The following is a 16,041-nucleotide window of genomic DNA, read 5'->3' as shown; positions in this document are numbered from 1 at the left end:
ACGCTAACATTATCATGTTAGCATTAACGTACTGATGCTAGCATGCTGACCTGACAGTGAAACACACTAACATTATCATGTTAGCATTAACGTACTGATGTTAGCATGCTGACCTGACAGTAAAACACGCTAACATTATCATGTTAGCATTAACGTACTGATGTTAGCATGCTGACCTGACAGTGAAACACGCTAACATTATCATGTTAGCATTAACGTACTGATGCTAGCATGCTGACCTGACAGTGAAACACGCTAACATTATCATGTTAGCATTAACGTACTGATGCTAGCATGCTGACCTGACAGTGAAACACGCTAACATTATCATGTTAGCATTAACGTACTGATGTTAGCATGCTGACCTGACAGTGAAACACGCTAACATTATCATGTTAGCATTAACGTACTGATGCTAGCATGCTGACCTGACAGTGAAACACGCTAACATTATCATGTTAGCATTAACGTACTGATGCTAGCATGCTGACCTGACAGTGAAACACGCTAACATTATCATGTTAGCATTAACGTACTGATGTTAGCATGCTGACCTGACAGTGAAACACGCTAACATTATCATGTTAGCATTAACGTACTGATGCTAGCATGCTGACCTGACAGTGAAACACGCTAACATGATCATGTTAGCATTAACGTACTGATGTTAGCATGCTGACCTGACAGTGAAACACGCTAACATGATCATGTTAGCATTAACGTACTGATGTTAGCATGCTGACCTGACAGTGAAACACGCTAACATGATCATGTTAGCATTAACGTACTGATGTTAGCATGCTGACCTGACAGTGAAACACGCTAACATGATCATGTTAGCATTAACGTACTGATGTTAGCATGCTGACCTGACAGTGAACACGCTAACATTATCATGTTAGCATTAACGTACTGATGTTAGCATGCTGACCTGACAGTGAAACACGCTAACATTATCATGTTAGCATTAACGTACTGATGTTAGCATGCTGACCTGACAGTGAAACACGCTAACATTATCATGTTAGCATTAACGTACTGATGTTAGCATGCTGACCTGACAGTGAAACACGCTAACATTATCATGTTAGCATTAACGTACTGATGTTAGCATGCTGACCTGACAGTGAAACACGCTAACATTATCATGTTAGCATTAACGTACTGATGTTAGCATGCTGACCTGACAGTGAAACACGCTAACATTATCATGTTAGCATTAACGTACTGATGTTAGCATGCTGACCTGACAGTGAAACACGCTAACATTATCATGTTAGCATTAACGTACTGATGTTAGCATGCTGACCTGACAGTGAAACACGCTAACATTATCATGTTAGCATTAACGTACTGATGTTAGCATGCTGACCTGACAGTGAAACACGCTAACATTATCATGTTAGCATTAACGTACTGATGTTAGCATGCTGACCTGACAGTGAAACACGCTAACATTATCATGTTAGCATTAACGTACTGATGTTAGCATGCTGACCTGACAGTGAAACACGCTAACATTATCATGTTAGCATTAACATACTGATGTTAGCATGCTGACCTGACAGTGAAACACGCTAACATTATCATGTTAGCATTAACATACTGATGTTAGCATGCTGACCTGACAGTGAAACACGCTAACATTATCATGTTAGCATTAACATACTGATGTTAGCATGCTGACCTGACAGTGAAACACGCTAACATTATCATGTTAGCATTAACATACTGATGTTAGCATGCTGACCTGACAGTGAAACACGCTAACATTATCATGTTAGCATTAACATACTGATGTTAGCATGCTGACCTGACAGTGAAACACGCTAACATTATCATGTTAGCATTAACATACTGATGTTAGCATGCTGACCTGACAGTGAAACACGCTAACATTATCATGTTAGCATTAACGTACTGATGTTACATGCTGACCTGACAGTGAAACACGCTAACATTATCATGTTAGCATTAACGTACTGATGTTAGCATGCTGACCTGACAGTGAAACACGCTAACATTATCATGTTAGCATTAACATACTGATGTTAGCATGCTGACCTGACAGTGAAACACGCTAACATTATCATGTTAGCATTAACATACTGATGTTAGCATGCTGACCTGACGTGAAACACGCTAACATTATCATGTTAGCATTAACGTACTGATGTTAGCATGCTGACCTGACAGTGAAACACGCTAACATTATCATGTTAGCATTAACATACTGATGTTAGCATGCTGACCTGACAGTGAAACACGCTAACATTATCATGTTAGCATTAACGTACTGATGTTAGCATGCTGACCTGACAGTCATAACAGGTTTATGTCTTTTGTGTTGTGCTGCTCCATTTGTAATGCTAGCATTAGCATGCTGCAGTGGTGTGCACCTGCTAACAGTAAATATTAGCATGATAAAATGTGTGCCTGAATGTCAGGGTCATGTGACTGTCGTTTCTTGGTATCAGGAGGGTGAGGTCTCCTTAAGGTGAAAGTTTGAAGGTCAATGTTCCTGTTCTGCCACCTTCCAACCTGAACGTGGCGACACCTGATTGATTACTGAAGCTCTGATGAGCAGCATCAGTGGGTGTGTCTGTAAGTAACACCGGAATGTGATTGGTTTGATGTACATAATGGCTTCCATACTGACTAATAAGGAATGATGAGCCTCTGGCTGACCCCGCCCCTGGTGACAGGTCAAGGTTAAACTTTGCTGACCTGATGTGAACTGTTGTTCCCTGAGATAAATTCTACTTCCTGTCCCATCAGGAAACTGACCTCACAGTGTTTGTCTTTTTAGGAGCAGGAGGAATTGGTGTTAGCCAATCAGAGAAAATCGGCGGTTCCTGGTCAGGGTTAGAGTCCCGCATGTCACGTGACACAGTGAAGTTCTGACATCATCACGCTAAATCTGGGATGCCAGTTGTGTTTTCAACAAAGAGACATGCGCTTGCGATACTGCTCCACTAGGGGCACCAGGCAGTGGGGTGGGCCGGCCTGAAGCAGGAATGGGTGTCGCAGGAGGTCGGCAGCACTGGAGCGTTGCAGCGTGTTCCGGTTCAACATCCGGTCCAGGAAGTCTTTCAGAACCAGCGAGACCTGTGGGAACATAGAGCGCCAAATCAAACCGCGGCCAATCACGGTTTACATCCAAGCTTACAAAGACGGTTGCCATGACAACACTCTATTCGATGACTCTTGATGTTGTGCGTGTCCGGACCCTGTGGATGTTCTTCGCGGTTGGTGGTGGGTCATCTCTCAGCTTCTTCATGGCGGCGATGGGTGTGTCGCTGAAGTAGGGCGGCTCTCCGTCCACCATCTCCACCACCATGATGCCCAGAGACCAGATGTCCACCTGCCACACGGGGGCACTCATGTGAGTTTGCTCTCTGTGCAATCTGAGAGTGCTTCTTCACTTTCGTTACCTCGGTGCCGTATGGTGTTTTGGCGATGACCTCCGGTGCCATCCAGTACGGCGTCCCCACCAGAGACTTCCTCTTCAGGACATCTTTGCTGATCTGAGCGCAGAATCCAAAGTCTGACAGTTTGACCTGCAGGACGAGATGCACTTTGATTGATTTCACTGACTTGTTTTTACTTACATTCTTTTTGCCTGGTGACAAAAAAAAAACTGTTGACGCAAAGATGGTAAAACTAAAAAAAAAAAACAATTTTATTACTGCCACAATTTTCATCATCACCACATCAACCACACCACAAAAACCACCGGGGTCCTGGAGGGCAACCACCCAGACAACCAGCTCTTCGCCACCTTGCCATCTGCTACAGCCAAGTGAAATGTGGGCGTGCCCTTAGCAGGTGAAACATGGGCGTGTCCCTGTCATCCAGTCTCTGGGGTCCTCAGCACGGAGACACCCGTGTCCTGGATCATGTCCAGAGAAACTCCCCACATGGACTAAATGTGGTGTCTGATGTTCACAGTGTCAGTGATCCTCCTCATCTGAATCTCACTAAGTGACTGTTCATTGGACACAAAGTCATTCCAGTAGGACTCAAAGATCCTCCACAGAGACCTGGGACCAAAGACATCCAGTCCTCACCTGAGGACACTGGTTAGAGTCCAGTCTCAGGAAGCACCAGGGCCCTGAAGTCTTGGACCTTCACTTCCCAAGTGACTTTAGAACACTGTGGACCTAGAGACATGAAGGTCCCTGCGGAGATCATTGATTATCTCTTCAAGTTCAAAGCTTTCACCACAGACACACGTCTGATGGATGAGTGCAGGAAGTGACTGGAAGCCTGATCTGTGTCTGGATCCAGGACCATCACAAACCCAGACACTGATTTCTCTGGTTCCTCACTCAGCTTCTGGCCTGTAGTTGGAGCATCCATTGATTCCACAAAGCTCACTCTGTTGTCCACGGTGTAAGGGTCAGTAAACCTTGTCTCAACAACAAAAATGCTGAAATCACTGGCCTCCACAACATGATCAATGCAAGAACTGAACGGGGTTGGAGCCAGAACACAGTCTTCAGGAACACCAGTATCTGTCGGCCGGCTGAGATGATGTCCAGCAACTTCTAGGGATTCAGCAAATTCTCAGGATCTCCCCATCCCTGCTCCATCAGCTGATGTTCAGTTCCAGTAAGTCTGTTGTTTTTGATTAGTGAACAATTTAATTTGTCAAATGTCAGAAAACATTAAACATATCAAACAGGAATCCAAAGGAATAAGTGGTTCCAGACCCTGGTCCTCAGGGTCCCCATAACCTGTATATTTTCCATCTCCTGAGTGGCTGAGCACAAACAGACAAAGAATATGCAGGTTCTGGGGTTCCTGAGGACCAGGGCTAGGAACACGGCATTACAGACGTTATAATTAAATATATTTAAATGTCAATGAGACAACCTGAAATAGTCAAATCTTTGAATCACCAGTTCAGGGATTGTTTAATTTTTCCAGAGAAAATATGAAATGTTGGTCAGACAAATTCAATTTATTTTATTTATATCGCACCAAATCACAGTGAGACTGCCTTAAGGTCAAACCTCACCAACCCACTCTGGACTCGATGAGGAAGAAACCTCAAGCAGACCAAAATCAGAGGGGCAAACTAAGAACTACAAGGTTCTTTACAAACAGAACGATGACTAAAACACAGTCCTATCTGGAGTCTTTAGGTGGACTAAACTGGATTAACATTCACATGACTCAGATTCTTATTGTGAAAAGCTGTTCTGTCCTAAAATTCACCTTACAGAGATTAAACGACTCACTGGTTCATTATTACGGCGGCATGGCAGATTAGAGGTTAGCACTGTTGCCTCACAGCAAAAAGGTCCAGGTTGAACCCTCACACCCTGTGACTACTGTGATAGGCTCCGCCTCCCGTGACCCTTAATTGGAGTAAGTGGTTGAAGATGAGTGTGTGTGTGTGTGTGTGTGTGTGTGTGTGTGTGTGTGTGTGTGTGTGTGTGTGTGTGTGTGTGTGTGGTTCATTACTAATTAAAAATGAAACAGTCGATCAAATGAGACCCAGGTTTGACCCGCTGCCCCTTTCAGGTTGCCTGAGTGAAGCGGTTTGAAGCCGTTACCCTGCCGTCCAGTGTGAGCAGGATGGAGTCACTCTTGATGTCACGATGGATGACGCCCTGAGCATGAAGGTATGACAACGCCTGCAGGACACTGTCGCACACGGTGGCCATCTGCTCCTCGCTCAGCCTGATACAAACACATAGTGAGTGACATCTTCACTACATCATCATTATGATGTTGCTGTCTCATGAAGGGTCACCAAAGGGCATTGGTTTTCACCTGTCGGTTCACCAAAGCATCAAAATTTCACCAAATTTGTGAGTGAAAAATCTGCTTGAATAACTCGTTTACCTTCTTGTGACCTAAAAACAGCTCACGTACAGCAGTGAGTGGGCGGGGCCAAATGGTCTTTTTCTCTGACTTCAGCTCACCTGGTTTCACTGAGAATGTGGGTGAGAGCACCGCCCTGCAGGTACTCCATGATTACCCAGAGTTCCTCATCCACCAGAGCACTGCGGTACATCTCCACCACGTTCTGGTGCCGGTAGTCCCTCATGATCACCACCTGAGACCAAAATCAGACACAGGTCGACAGGCGCCATCTTCAGCATCCAAAAGGGAGGCTCAAGTACCATGTAGTGTCACATGACAGCTGGAGGTCACCAAGCCGGAGGTCACGCATACATAAAGTCTACAGGTGCCTTCTGCTACCTTCAGCTGTCATGTGACACTCTTTAATTAATGTAATCCTTTATAACCACTGATTCAAAAGAAAAAAAGTCATATTCATTACCGCCCCCTGGTGGTCATAAACACAAGAGGATCCAGAAGATAATTCAGGATGTTAAATGTGATGTTTTGAGTGTAGTTGGGGAACTGGACCAAACCAGTCTGTGGTTTGATTCCTGAGTCCTCCTGATCCATCTCAGCAATGTTCTTCAGCCCGGATTTTATTCTGGTCTCAAACCCAGACAATTATCATGAAGAACGTCCAACGCCAAAAACAGAGAAGAAGAAGATTCTCAGAACAGGTCAGAACTTTACCTCATTGAACAGGAGCTCCCGACGCTGCTGCTTCCTCAGGTCCATCATCTTCACCGCAACCTGACGACCGCTGTGCCGCTCATGAGCAATACACACCACGCCTGTCGAGCCTTCGCCGATCTTCACAAAGTTCTCCAGCATTGTCCGCGGATCTCCTTTGTCCACCACCATCTGCAGTGCTGCCTTAAACTGCTCATGTGTCACTCTTGGAGGCCCGGCCTCAGGTCCTGCTGTGGCGTGGTTGAAGTGCTGGGCAGGCTGGTTGGAGGTGGGGCTAATGTGCAGTGGGGTGCATGTTGGGGAACCGATGGGTGAGGAGTGGGGCTGAGAGAGGCTTGTGGGTCGGAGGGCTGGTACGACTGTAGGTGCACCTGGGACGGCTGCACCCGCTGAGGGGAGAGGAAGTCGAGGCTTCAACCTTCGACCTGTAATTGGACTGCTGGTGAGGTTTGGCAGTGGTAGGTGGGATGGCGAAGAGGAGGTCTTCAGGTCATAGGAGGAGTGAGGCCTTCTTGGAGGTTCTCTGGAGGAAGACAGAAGGTCTGGGAGATGAGTGACAGCTGCTTTGACTTTTGGGTTTGGCCTGTTGGTGGGTTCTGACACCCATGGGTTCTGGTGGACAGATGCTGGCCTTCGTCTGGTGACACCACCTGGCTGACTATGCCAGTCTGTTAGCCCTGCCCCCTCACTGCGGGCATAATGTGTGTCCTTTGGCCTCTGTCTTGATCTCATCCCAGCTTTTGGAGTTTGACTTGCTTCTTCAAACTCATAGGTTGACTTGGTTAGTGGCAGAACGCCATTCGCTGGCAGTGTTGTGTTCGTCCTCCTGCCCAGTGTGGGGCTACCGCTCTCGCTGCGCACTTGACGTATCCTGTCCTGCCAGTAGTTGGAGCTGCTGCTGTTGGTCTTCAGCTCCTTGTACTGACATGACTCGTCCTCTGCCAGCTCTCCCAGAGGGCCCATTGACTGGGCCCGTTTCCGTGACGACGGGCTGCTCCTGCGCAGAGAATTGGAGCTGGAGACAGACACTCGGCTCATCTCTGCGATGACGTGGGAAATGTAGTCTCCGTGACCGATGAAACTCCCCCGTACGATTGTCTGCAGATACACAGTGTACAGTCATTCATTACATTATGTTCATTCTACAACGTACAAACTGAAAGGATTTGCTAAAAGTCTGCAGACATGAGGCGTCACGGGATTCATGCACATACCCACATGGAAATCAGATCATGTTTCATGGAGGACCAGCACACGGAGTGTCAGACTGTAAACCTCTGAACACACCCACCACCAGTACCTTCTGTGTCTCCGTTTCTGTCCATGGAGGTCACTCGGGTCACCGCACAGGCTCACCAGTGTCTCCGATTCTGGCCCCGCCCCCTCATCCAAAAAGTTAAACACATAAAACTGTTTGCTGGACTCTGATGTAGTTATTAAACGAGTCATTTAAAACAGGGGTGTGTAAATACATTTTAATGTTACATCAAAATACCTTCTATTTTGTACAGAATTAACATGTGAAACCTAAAACAGAATTTCAGTATAAGAAAAAGACTTCTCTTTAATCTCCTTGCAGTATTTCATGTGCAGACTGCAGAAATAATGAAGCAGTCATATGGTTCTTTTTTGCATAATTATTTCAAAAGACAAACTGCTTCCTGGCACAGTGCGTGTTTTAACCTCCGTGTGTGCGCGCTGCTGTGAGCTCACTGCGGCTGCAGCCTCACACTCACACACACCCACTAACTTGCTATTTATTACATTTAACAGGGTACCAAATAAACTATCCCTGCATGTGTCATCTGTGACTCACACTCTGTATAATTTCTTTTCTGTGTTCATGTTGACTGATCTGATGGCACGAAGAATCCCAGCTCCAAGGGCCTATTTACATGGATTTGCATATTTAAATATGGGCGTGGCCAGTCTTGGGTGCATGTGCGCTCAATTCCACATTCAGTGGGATGTACAAACAGAACGTGCTTGCATCCATGCGTACACAGACTTTGATGCATCTGAGTAGTTTTGTGCTTACGCCAGTTTCTGGGTTTGAGTGGATGACATGTTTCAGCAGGAAATCCACACGTCTTTGTACATGAGGCCCCATCTTGATAACATCAAGCATGTTGCTACAGAGATGTCCGCTGGCGTTGTTCTGCAGAAATGAGCAAGCGTCTGTCTTTTGTCAGCTGTGCGAGCAAGGGAGGAGAGGGAGTGAGCCGCAGTCTGAGGACACTCGTGCTGTCTGTCCACTGACGGCTGCAGAAGCTGCAAGGCTGTAAAATCCACTCAGTGTCCAGGCTGACCGGTTTCACAGTGTGACAGTTCCTCCACAGCAAACAAACGAGCGCTGTGTGCATGTATGTAACATAGCTCCGCCCCTCCCTCAGTCAGTAGCGAGAGTGACACCCCCCCCACCCACACACACACACACACACACACACACACACACACACACACACACACACACACACACACACACACACACACACTCCAGACGGAAGAAGCTGAAGGTCGTAGAACTGATGTTCCACTTCACACAGTCAGCACTGACATGACCTTTGGACTTGTAATTCCAGTAGTCGTCACTGCAATAGATGGATAAGTCCTGCTAATTATTACTTTTTTTTTTTTTTTTGAGAAACGCATTTCCGTTCAGCATATTTTCAGTTTGCTTTTTCAGTGCAATTTTGCATTTCACGTTGTAGCACACATCACAAAACTAATCACATCTGAATGTGAGCGCAGCATCAGCCTGCCGATCATTGTTAGGGTTTTTCAATATCGTAATAAATCTTACCACAGATTTCCTTGATGTAATTTTGGAGTGATATTGTCCACCCCTAGACATCGAATGCCTCCTTGGAATAATTTTGAAAATGAATTCTTTTTATCAACATTTGAGGAATGACCCCAAATGTTGAGTTCATGGTTGAGGAAAAAAAGAGGAAACCCAGAGATCCCAGCACCAACGAATGCAGCATTATCTGAAGATGTCACCATGGCAATATGTTTGACATTTTCAAGCTTTTTTAAAAAAGCATCTGTTTTAATCTGTTTTAATCAGCACATGATTTTTCACCTTCAGCGCCGCACTCATGGGCGCAAAAGTGTCACGCACGTTCATGCACTCATGAATATGGGTTTTGATAATGTGTCACCAAACATCACAAACAATGTGTTGAGACATCTCAAGGACATTATATGCAGAAAACGATCATCATGAGCACTTGAGGTCAGGCTGAGGTCACCCGGTGTCACGTGATCTAACCCTTTAATGACGAATGGCGTTGCCACATTTTTAAATTAAATAAATCAGCATCAGTTACAAACTAGAGCAGCAAAAATGTAAAAATGGAGACAAATCACAACTTTGTTTTTTTACAAAAAATAATTACATTATCCAAACAAAAACCTTTTGTAGTTTAAATAGGGTTCAAAAATTTGTGCTTAAAAAATATTTTTCAGATTCTTATTGATCAGTCTCCCAGCGCATCTTCGCCTCACCTTCTTGGGTCCAAGCTCCACCTCTGTGATCCTAGATGGGTCCACCAGGGGGCGTGGCCTCCTCAGCGTGTCAATGACGCTCTGCCACTGCGGGGGCAGGCCGATGTACTGACCTGTGGTGGCGTCAAAGGACGTGTGAACGCGATGCTGGAAATCCTGCGGGGCTGAAACTTCGGGCCTGCGCTTTTTCTTCCTGCGGTGGAACATTCCTGCCAAGCAGCAGGGCTGCAGCAACACCTGGGGGAGGCAGAAGGAGGTGAACATCTGTGACTGAGGCATAATGACGTCCACATATGCGTAAAGAAAAACCCGACACACTGAGGTGGCGTCAAACACCAGCTCCTTCATTTCCTGTTCAACTGAGTCACATGACCTTCTCCTCAAATCCTCTTCAAACATAAACTGGCCAAACCACCTGTATGAGAGGTCAGCTGACATCACAGCCTGGAACGCACGGCGGCAGGCCTCAGAACAGACATTAAAACCACATCTGAACACTAGGGGGCAGAAAAACTCAACACTTATGAAGTCTGTTCACACTCTCACCTGTGTGTGTGTGTGTGTGTGTGTGTGTGTGTGTGTGTGTGTGTGTGTGTGTGTGTGTGTGTGTGTGTGTGTGTGTGTGTTGAAAAGCATAAATGTTTTGTTAGGTTTCCCTTCAAAATTAAGTGACATGATTTTAATTTTTTTTGTTAATAAATGTTTATTACTGTCAATCAATCAATCCAAAAGTCTGCTTTTTGTTTGTTTTTTAATGAAATGAAAGTAACGTTTAAAAATGCTGTTCTTGAGGGCTGAGACATTGTGTGACACCTGTCTGTCTCACCTGTCTGTCTCTGGGTCTCTCCACCTCTGCTGGTCCAGATGAAGTCCTGCAGACAAACACACAGACGATGAAGCAGCTCCTCTTGTTTGCTCAGGGTGGCGCTGATGACCTGAGATCCTGTCAGAGGTGGGAGGGGTCAGCGTCCGTGTGGATGATGATGACGATGATGCACGTGCACACACTGTCCCTGAATATGACAACACTTAAACAAAAAGACACAGATCCAAGTGTTATATGAGGTGTAATTATTTAATATTTACTAAGACATGTGGCCTGTTGGCTTATCTATTGATAATGATCCAGTTCATATTTGCATTACAGACATAGAAAATCACCACATTTCTCCATGTAATGTGGAGTTGCGCCTGGAAGGGCATCCGGTGTAAAACCTGTGCCAATTCAACGTGACCCCGAGTGCAAACACGGGAGCAACCAAAAGGTCTTAATTTTACATCGTAAAACCAATGATTGACAGCGGCCTGTAGTGGCCACCAGGGCCCAATGACTAAACAAAGCTTCACAAGCAGCTTGATGGAGAGCCAGTTTCCACCGAGTGGTTTGGGTCGGTGATCCACCTTTTTTTATATGTGTTCAGAATGGTTAATTCTCGCCAACAGACTCCTTTTGATTGGCAGGTGGAGCACAGCGCTTTTATTGATGAGTGCGCTCTCCACAGTCTTTTACCTTGCATCGCAAACAGAGAGACTTGATCCATCAGCCGCAGATGCAATGAACAGATTACACCTGCAGTTGACCGTGCCGGTCGAGGATCAGCACAGCAGAGACTCAAACCATCATGGACTTTTCTTCAGCCAGGACAACAAATTAAATTATTTTCAGACGTTTTCATCAGACTAAAGATGAAATAGACAGGTAAGACTATATTATTTTCTCCTTGTATGAATGGTTGTAATATTTATTAAAACGTGTTACACTACTAATGGACAGCACACTAACTGTATTCAAGAAGGAAACAATATTTAATTTTAAAAATAATTGATATTTTCAGTCCCTCGTGACATTTTTCAGATTTGAATGTACCTGTTTCTCAGAAAAAAATAAATCCATGCCATCACCTTTTTCTGATGTCACAGATAGTCAAACTATTTTCTTTTTTAATCAGTTGATTATACCAAAGAGCTGAAAAAAGTATCACCTGCATGCTGAAATCATCTGCTTTATTTATTTATTTATGTATTTATTTTATAATCACCATTCTGTGTTCTGAACTCTGCCAATATCATCACTGGTGTCAAACTGAAGGTTTTTCTCCAAGGGTTAGTCTCCCTCATTGTGATCTAAATAAGGCATTCACCGGCAATGTGCGATACTACATTCACCGGTAATGTGCGATACTACATTCACCGGTAATGTGCGATACTACAACCATCAGCAATGTGCGGTACTACAGTCGCCAGCAATGTGCGGTACTACAACTGCCGGCAATGTGCGGTACTACATTCACCGGTAATGTGCGATACTACATTCACCGGTAATGTGCGATACTACAACTGTCGGCAATGTGCAGTACTACATTCACCGGTAATGTGCGATACTACAACTGCCGGCAATGTGCGGTACTACATTCACCGGTAATGTGCGATACTACAACTGTCGGCAATGTGTGGTACTACAACTGCCGGTAATGTGCGGTACTACAACCATCAGCAATGTGTGGTACTACAACTGCCGGTAATGTGTGGTACTACAACCGTCAGCAATGTGCGGTACTACAGTCGCCAGCAATGTGCGGTACTACAACCGCCGGTAATGTGCGATACTACAACCGTCAGCAATGTGCGGTACTACAGTCGCCGGCAATGTGTGGTACTACAACCGCCGGTAATGTGCGATACTACAACCGTCAGCAGTGTGCGGTACTACAGTCGCCGGCAATGTGCGGTACTACAACTGCCGGTAATGTGCGATACTACAACCGTCAGCAATGTGTGGTACTACAGTCGCCGGCAATGTGCGGTACTACAACCGTCAGCAGTGTGCGGTACTACAGTCGCCGGCAATGTGCGGTACTACAACTGCTGGTAATGTGCGATACTACAACCGTCAGCAATGTGTGGTACTACAGTCGCCGGCAATGTGCGGTACTACAACTGCCGGTAATGTGCGATACTACAACCGTCAGCAGTGTGCGGTACTACAGTCGCCGGCAATGTGCGGTACTACAACTGCTGGTAATGTGCGATACTACAACCGCTGGCAATGTGCGATACTACAACCGTCAGCAATGTGTGGTACTACAGTCGCCGGCAATGTGCGGTACTACAACTGCCGGTAATATGCGATACTACAACCGCTGGCAATGTGCGATACTACAACCGTCAGCAATGTGTGGTACTACAACCGTCAGCAATGTGTGGTACTACAACCGTCAGCAATGTGCGGTACTACAGTCGTCGGCAATGTGCAGTACTACAGTCGCAGGTAATGTGCGGTACTACAGTCGTCGGCAATGTGCAGTACTACAGTCGCCGGCAATGTGCGGTACTACAACTGCTGGTAATGTGCAATACTACAACCACTGGTAATGTGTGGTACTACAACCGCTGGTAATGTGCGGTAATACAACCGCCGGTAATGTGCGGTACTACAGTCGCAGGTAATGTGTGGTACTACAACTGCTGGTAATGTGCGGTACTACAACCGCTGGTAATGTGCGGTACTACAACTGCCGGTAATGTGCGGTACTACAGTCGCAGGTAATGTGCGGTACCATGAAGTAGACTAGTCCTCACTGACACAGCAGCAGACTACTGGATGACTGTGAATAATACACTGATCGTATTTTCACACTCATTGTATTTTCACAATCTTGAAATCATTTTAGGGCAGCACAGTGGCTTAATGGTTATCACTCTTGTTTCATAACAAGAAGGTCGTGGGTTCTCTTCCCACCTGATCCTTTCTGTGTGGAGTTTGCATGTTCTCCTTGTGTTCGTGGTTCCCTCAGTGTGCTCCGGCTCCTCCCACTTCTAAACGCATGCAGGTTTGGTAAACTGGTGGCTCTTGACCATAGGTGTGAATGTGTTTGTCTGTGTACATGTCCCTGTGACAGACTAGTGTCCTGTCCAGGGTGAACCCCGCCTCTTGCCCTATGACTGCTGGGATAGGCTCCACCCTCCGTGACCCTTGACTGGAGTAGGCAAGTACAGTAAATGAATGAATGAAATAACATTGTTAACCCTGCACACCAGGGAAGCTGTGATAGAAGGATGCTGTTTTCACTGGGGTGTGTGTGTGTGTGTGTGTGTGTGTGTGTGTGTGTGTGTGTGTGTGTGTGTGTGTGTGTGTGTGTGTGTGTGTGTGTGTGTGTGTGTAAGATAACTCAGAAATGTCTGTGCAGATTCACTTCAATGTTGGTGGGAATATTCTCTGGATAGATGTTGAGAAGTGATTAGATGATGGAATAGTTTGTCAAAGGTCAAGGAAAACAATGTCCAGTGAACACTTTTTTTATATCGCAATAACCAAGAAGTTCAGATGGATGATCTAAGCATACGTTGGTCAGCAACATATTTGTGATGAATTGATATGAATGACTTTATAATGAAGTCACACATGGTCAAAACCACCATTAGAGACGTGTGAATGAACGTCTACATTTATATTGTTGTGTGCAGCCCTCTGATGTATACCCTGCACATGATGGCGTGGCAGAGCCTCTGAATTTTCCCAGTAACTTAGGAGCTTCCTTCCTTGCCAGCAATAGCACCCAAGCTACTGGTTTCCACAACCCGACCCAACACCCAGTTCATGCACGCACTAAACAGTATAGAAGTTACAACACATCCCTGAGGAACGCCAGTGTTCATTTTAGTCTCCGCCCCGCTCAGTACAGTATAGGTGGGACATGATGGGCATCCCATGAATTCTCAGGATGTCCCAGAGAGGAGCATGATTAACTGAACGAAAATTGACATTTGCTGCAAAGAATTACTGTCAAAATTCAAGCTTGAATTAAGTGACTAGTCACAGAGTTAGAATGTGTTCAGATGTGAAGTCAGATTGTTCCAGCAGCTGAACAGCAAGTAAGTGGAACTGATCCCTGCTAAGAATAATCCTCATTAGCACCGTTCTGGGCACAGAGAGCATAATACCCACGTAGTTCCTTTCCAGGTTAGGACAAGTCCTTTATTCCAATCTGTAGGGATGAGCAGCATCTCTACCCACCTGGAGGAGCTCAGCTCCAGGACCACAGATCCCTGGAGTTTTCCCCACCCTCAGCTGGGTCACAGCCTTTGTGATCTCACCAACATTCGGTGGTTTATATTTGAATGGAGGATCAGTCACCAAAACTCTGGCACTGTCCATATTTTTCCTGAACTAAATGGTTCCATTAGCACCTCAGGAACTGTGCCAGGTACTGAGCTGAGATGTTTTTTAAAAAGGAAGTACTCACACTGAACCATTTCAATCTGGAATAAACTGCCAAAGTCCAACAGAACCATGTTCTGGGTCTGTTTTTCATGAAGTGCACTGCTGTTGTTTCTTTAAGTTCACAATTATTTTTCTTATTATTAGTTTTCTTTGAGAACAACTATCCAGATATTTGGAGGTTCTTTGATCAGGACCATGTGTTGGAATTTCAATGGCTCATATGGTGTTTTCTTCAAAGGTTCACACACACACTCACTCACACACACACACACACACACACACACACACCTGCTCACTGTTCTCCAACAGAACCGGCTTGGTAAGCAGTTCTAACAAGGTTCTAAGCAGATCGCTCACATGTTCTCTGAAGGTTCTCGTGAACCTGTACTGTCCTCTAAAGGGACCATGTTCTGGTTCTAATCTCGTCATTTCAATCACAGATGTTCCACAAAGCAGCTGGGGGTTCTTCACGGCCCAGTAAAGGTTCTGAGTAGAACATGACTCACCTGCACGCTGGAGTCCAGCTGTGTCCAGGTGTTCATGCTTTGTGTCTTCAAGTCTTTCGCCTCCTCTCTGCTGTTCCTCCTCCCCTCACTGCTCCTCCCCCTCCTCACTCACTCCTGACTCACCTGGTTTCAGGAATGAAAAGAAAAAAGTCCAAGGGGTGGGGTTTCACTTGATTGACAGTTTGTTGGCTCAAAGTTTAAATTCTGGTCATAACTGATATTCTTTATTGATCAGTCTGTTATTTACCTTCAATG

The 16,041-nt window shown here is 45.5% G+C and overlaps 1 protein-coding gene across 2 annotated transcripts; it reads right to left on the bottom strand.

The window, feature by feature from the left end:
- Positions 1–1,946: 1,946 nt before the first annotated feature.
- Positions 1,947–15,891, bottom strand: LOC117502910 (serine/threonine-protein kinase PAK 6-like). Of its 2 annotated transcripts, XM_034162056.1 has the most exons (9): positions 15,787–15,891; positions 10,886–11,087; positions 10,060–10,296; positions 6,550–7,647; positions 5,937–6,070; positions 5,565–5,691; positions 3,435–3,560; positions 3,230–3,364; positions 1,947–3,108 (listed from the first exon to the last, which is right to left on the bottom strand). In XM_034162056.1, exons 3-9 carry the CDS (start codon positions 10,264–10,266, stop codon positions 2,941–2,943), a joined length of 1,995 nt encoding a protein of 664 aa, XP_034017947.1. In that variant the 5' UTR covers positions 10,267–10,296; positions 10,886–11,087; positions 15,787–15,891; the 3' UTR covers positions 1,947–2,940. The 2 variants fall into 2 exon arrangements, with proteins under 2 accessions (XP_034017947.1, XP_034017946.1); XM_034162055.1 differs by lacking the exons at positions 10,886–11,087; positions 15,787–15,891 and having other exon boundaries at positions 10,060–10,337.
- Positions 15,892–16,041: the final 150 nt, after the last annotated feature.

Source organism: Thalassophryne amazonica, chromosome 21, assembly GCF_902500255.1.
Source record: "Thalassophryne amazonica chromosome 21, fThaAma1.1, whole genome shotgun sequence".
NCBI classification, from domain to species: Eukaryota; Metazoa; Chordata; class Actinopteri; order Batrachoidiformes; family Batrachoididae; genus Thalassophryne; species Thalassophryne amazonica.
This window is presented reverse-complemented; position numbering and strand designations above follow the sequence as displayed.

Excerpts from the sequence above, each read along its gene's own strand:
- LOC117502910 (XM_034162055.1), bottom strand. The coding sequence starts at position 10,323 with ATGTTCACCTCCTTCTGCCTCCCCCAGGTGTTGCTGCAGCCCTGCTGC. Across the intron at positions 5,692-5,936 it reads CACATTCTCAGTGAAACCAG|GCTGAGCGAGGAGCAGATGG; the intron begins GTGAGCTGAAGT and ends TGTTTGTATCAG. Across the intron at positions 3,561-5,564 it reads TGCTCACACTGGACGGCAGG|GTCAAACTGTCAGACTTTGG; the intron begins GTAACGGCTTCA and ends CTCGTCCTGCAG.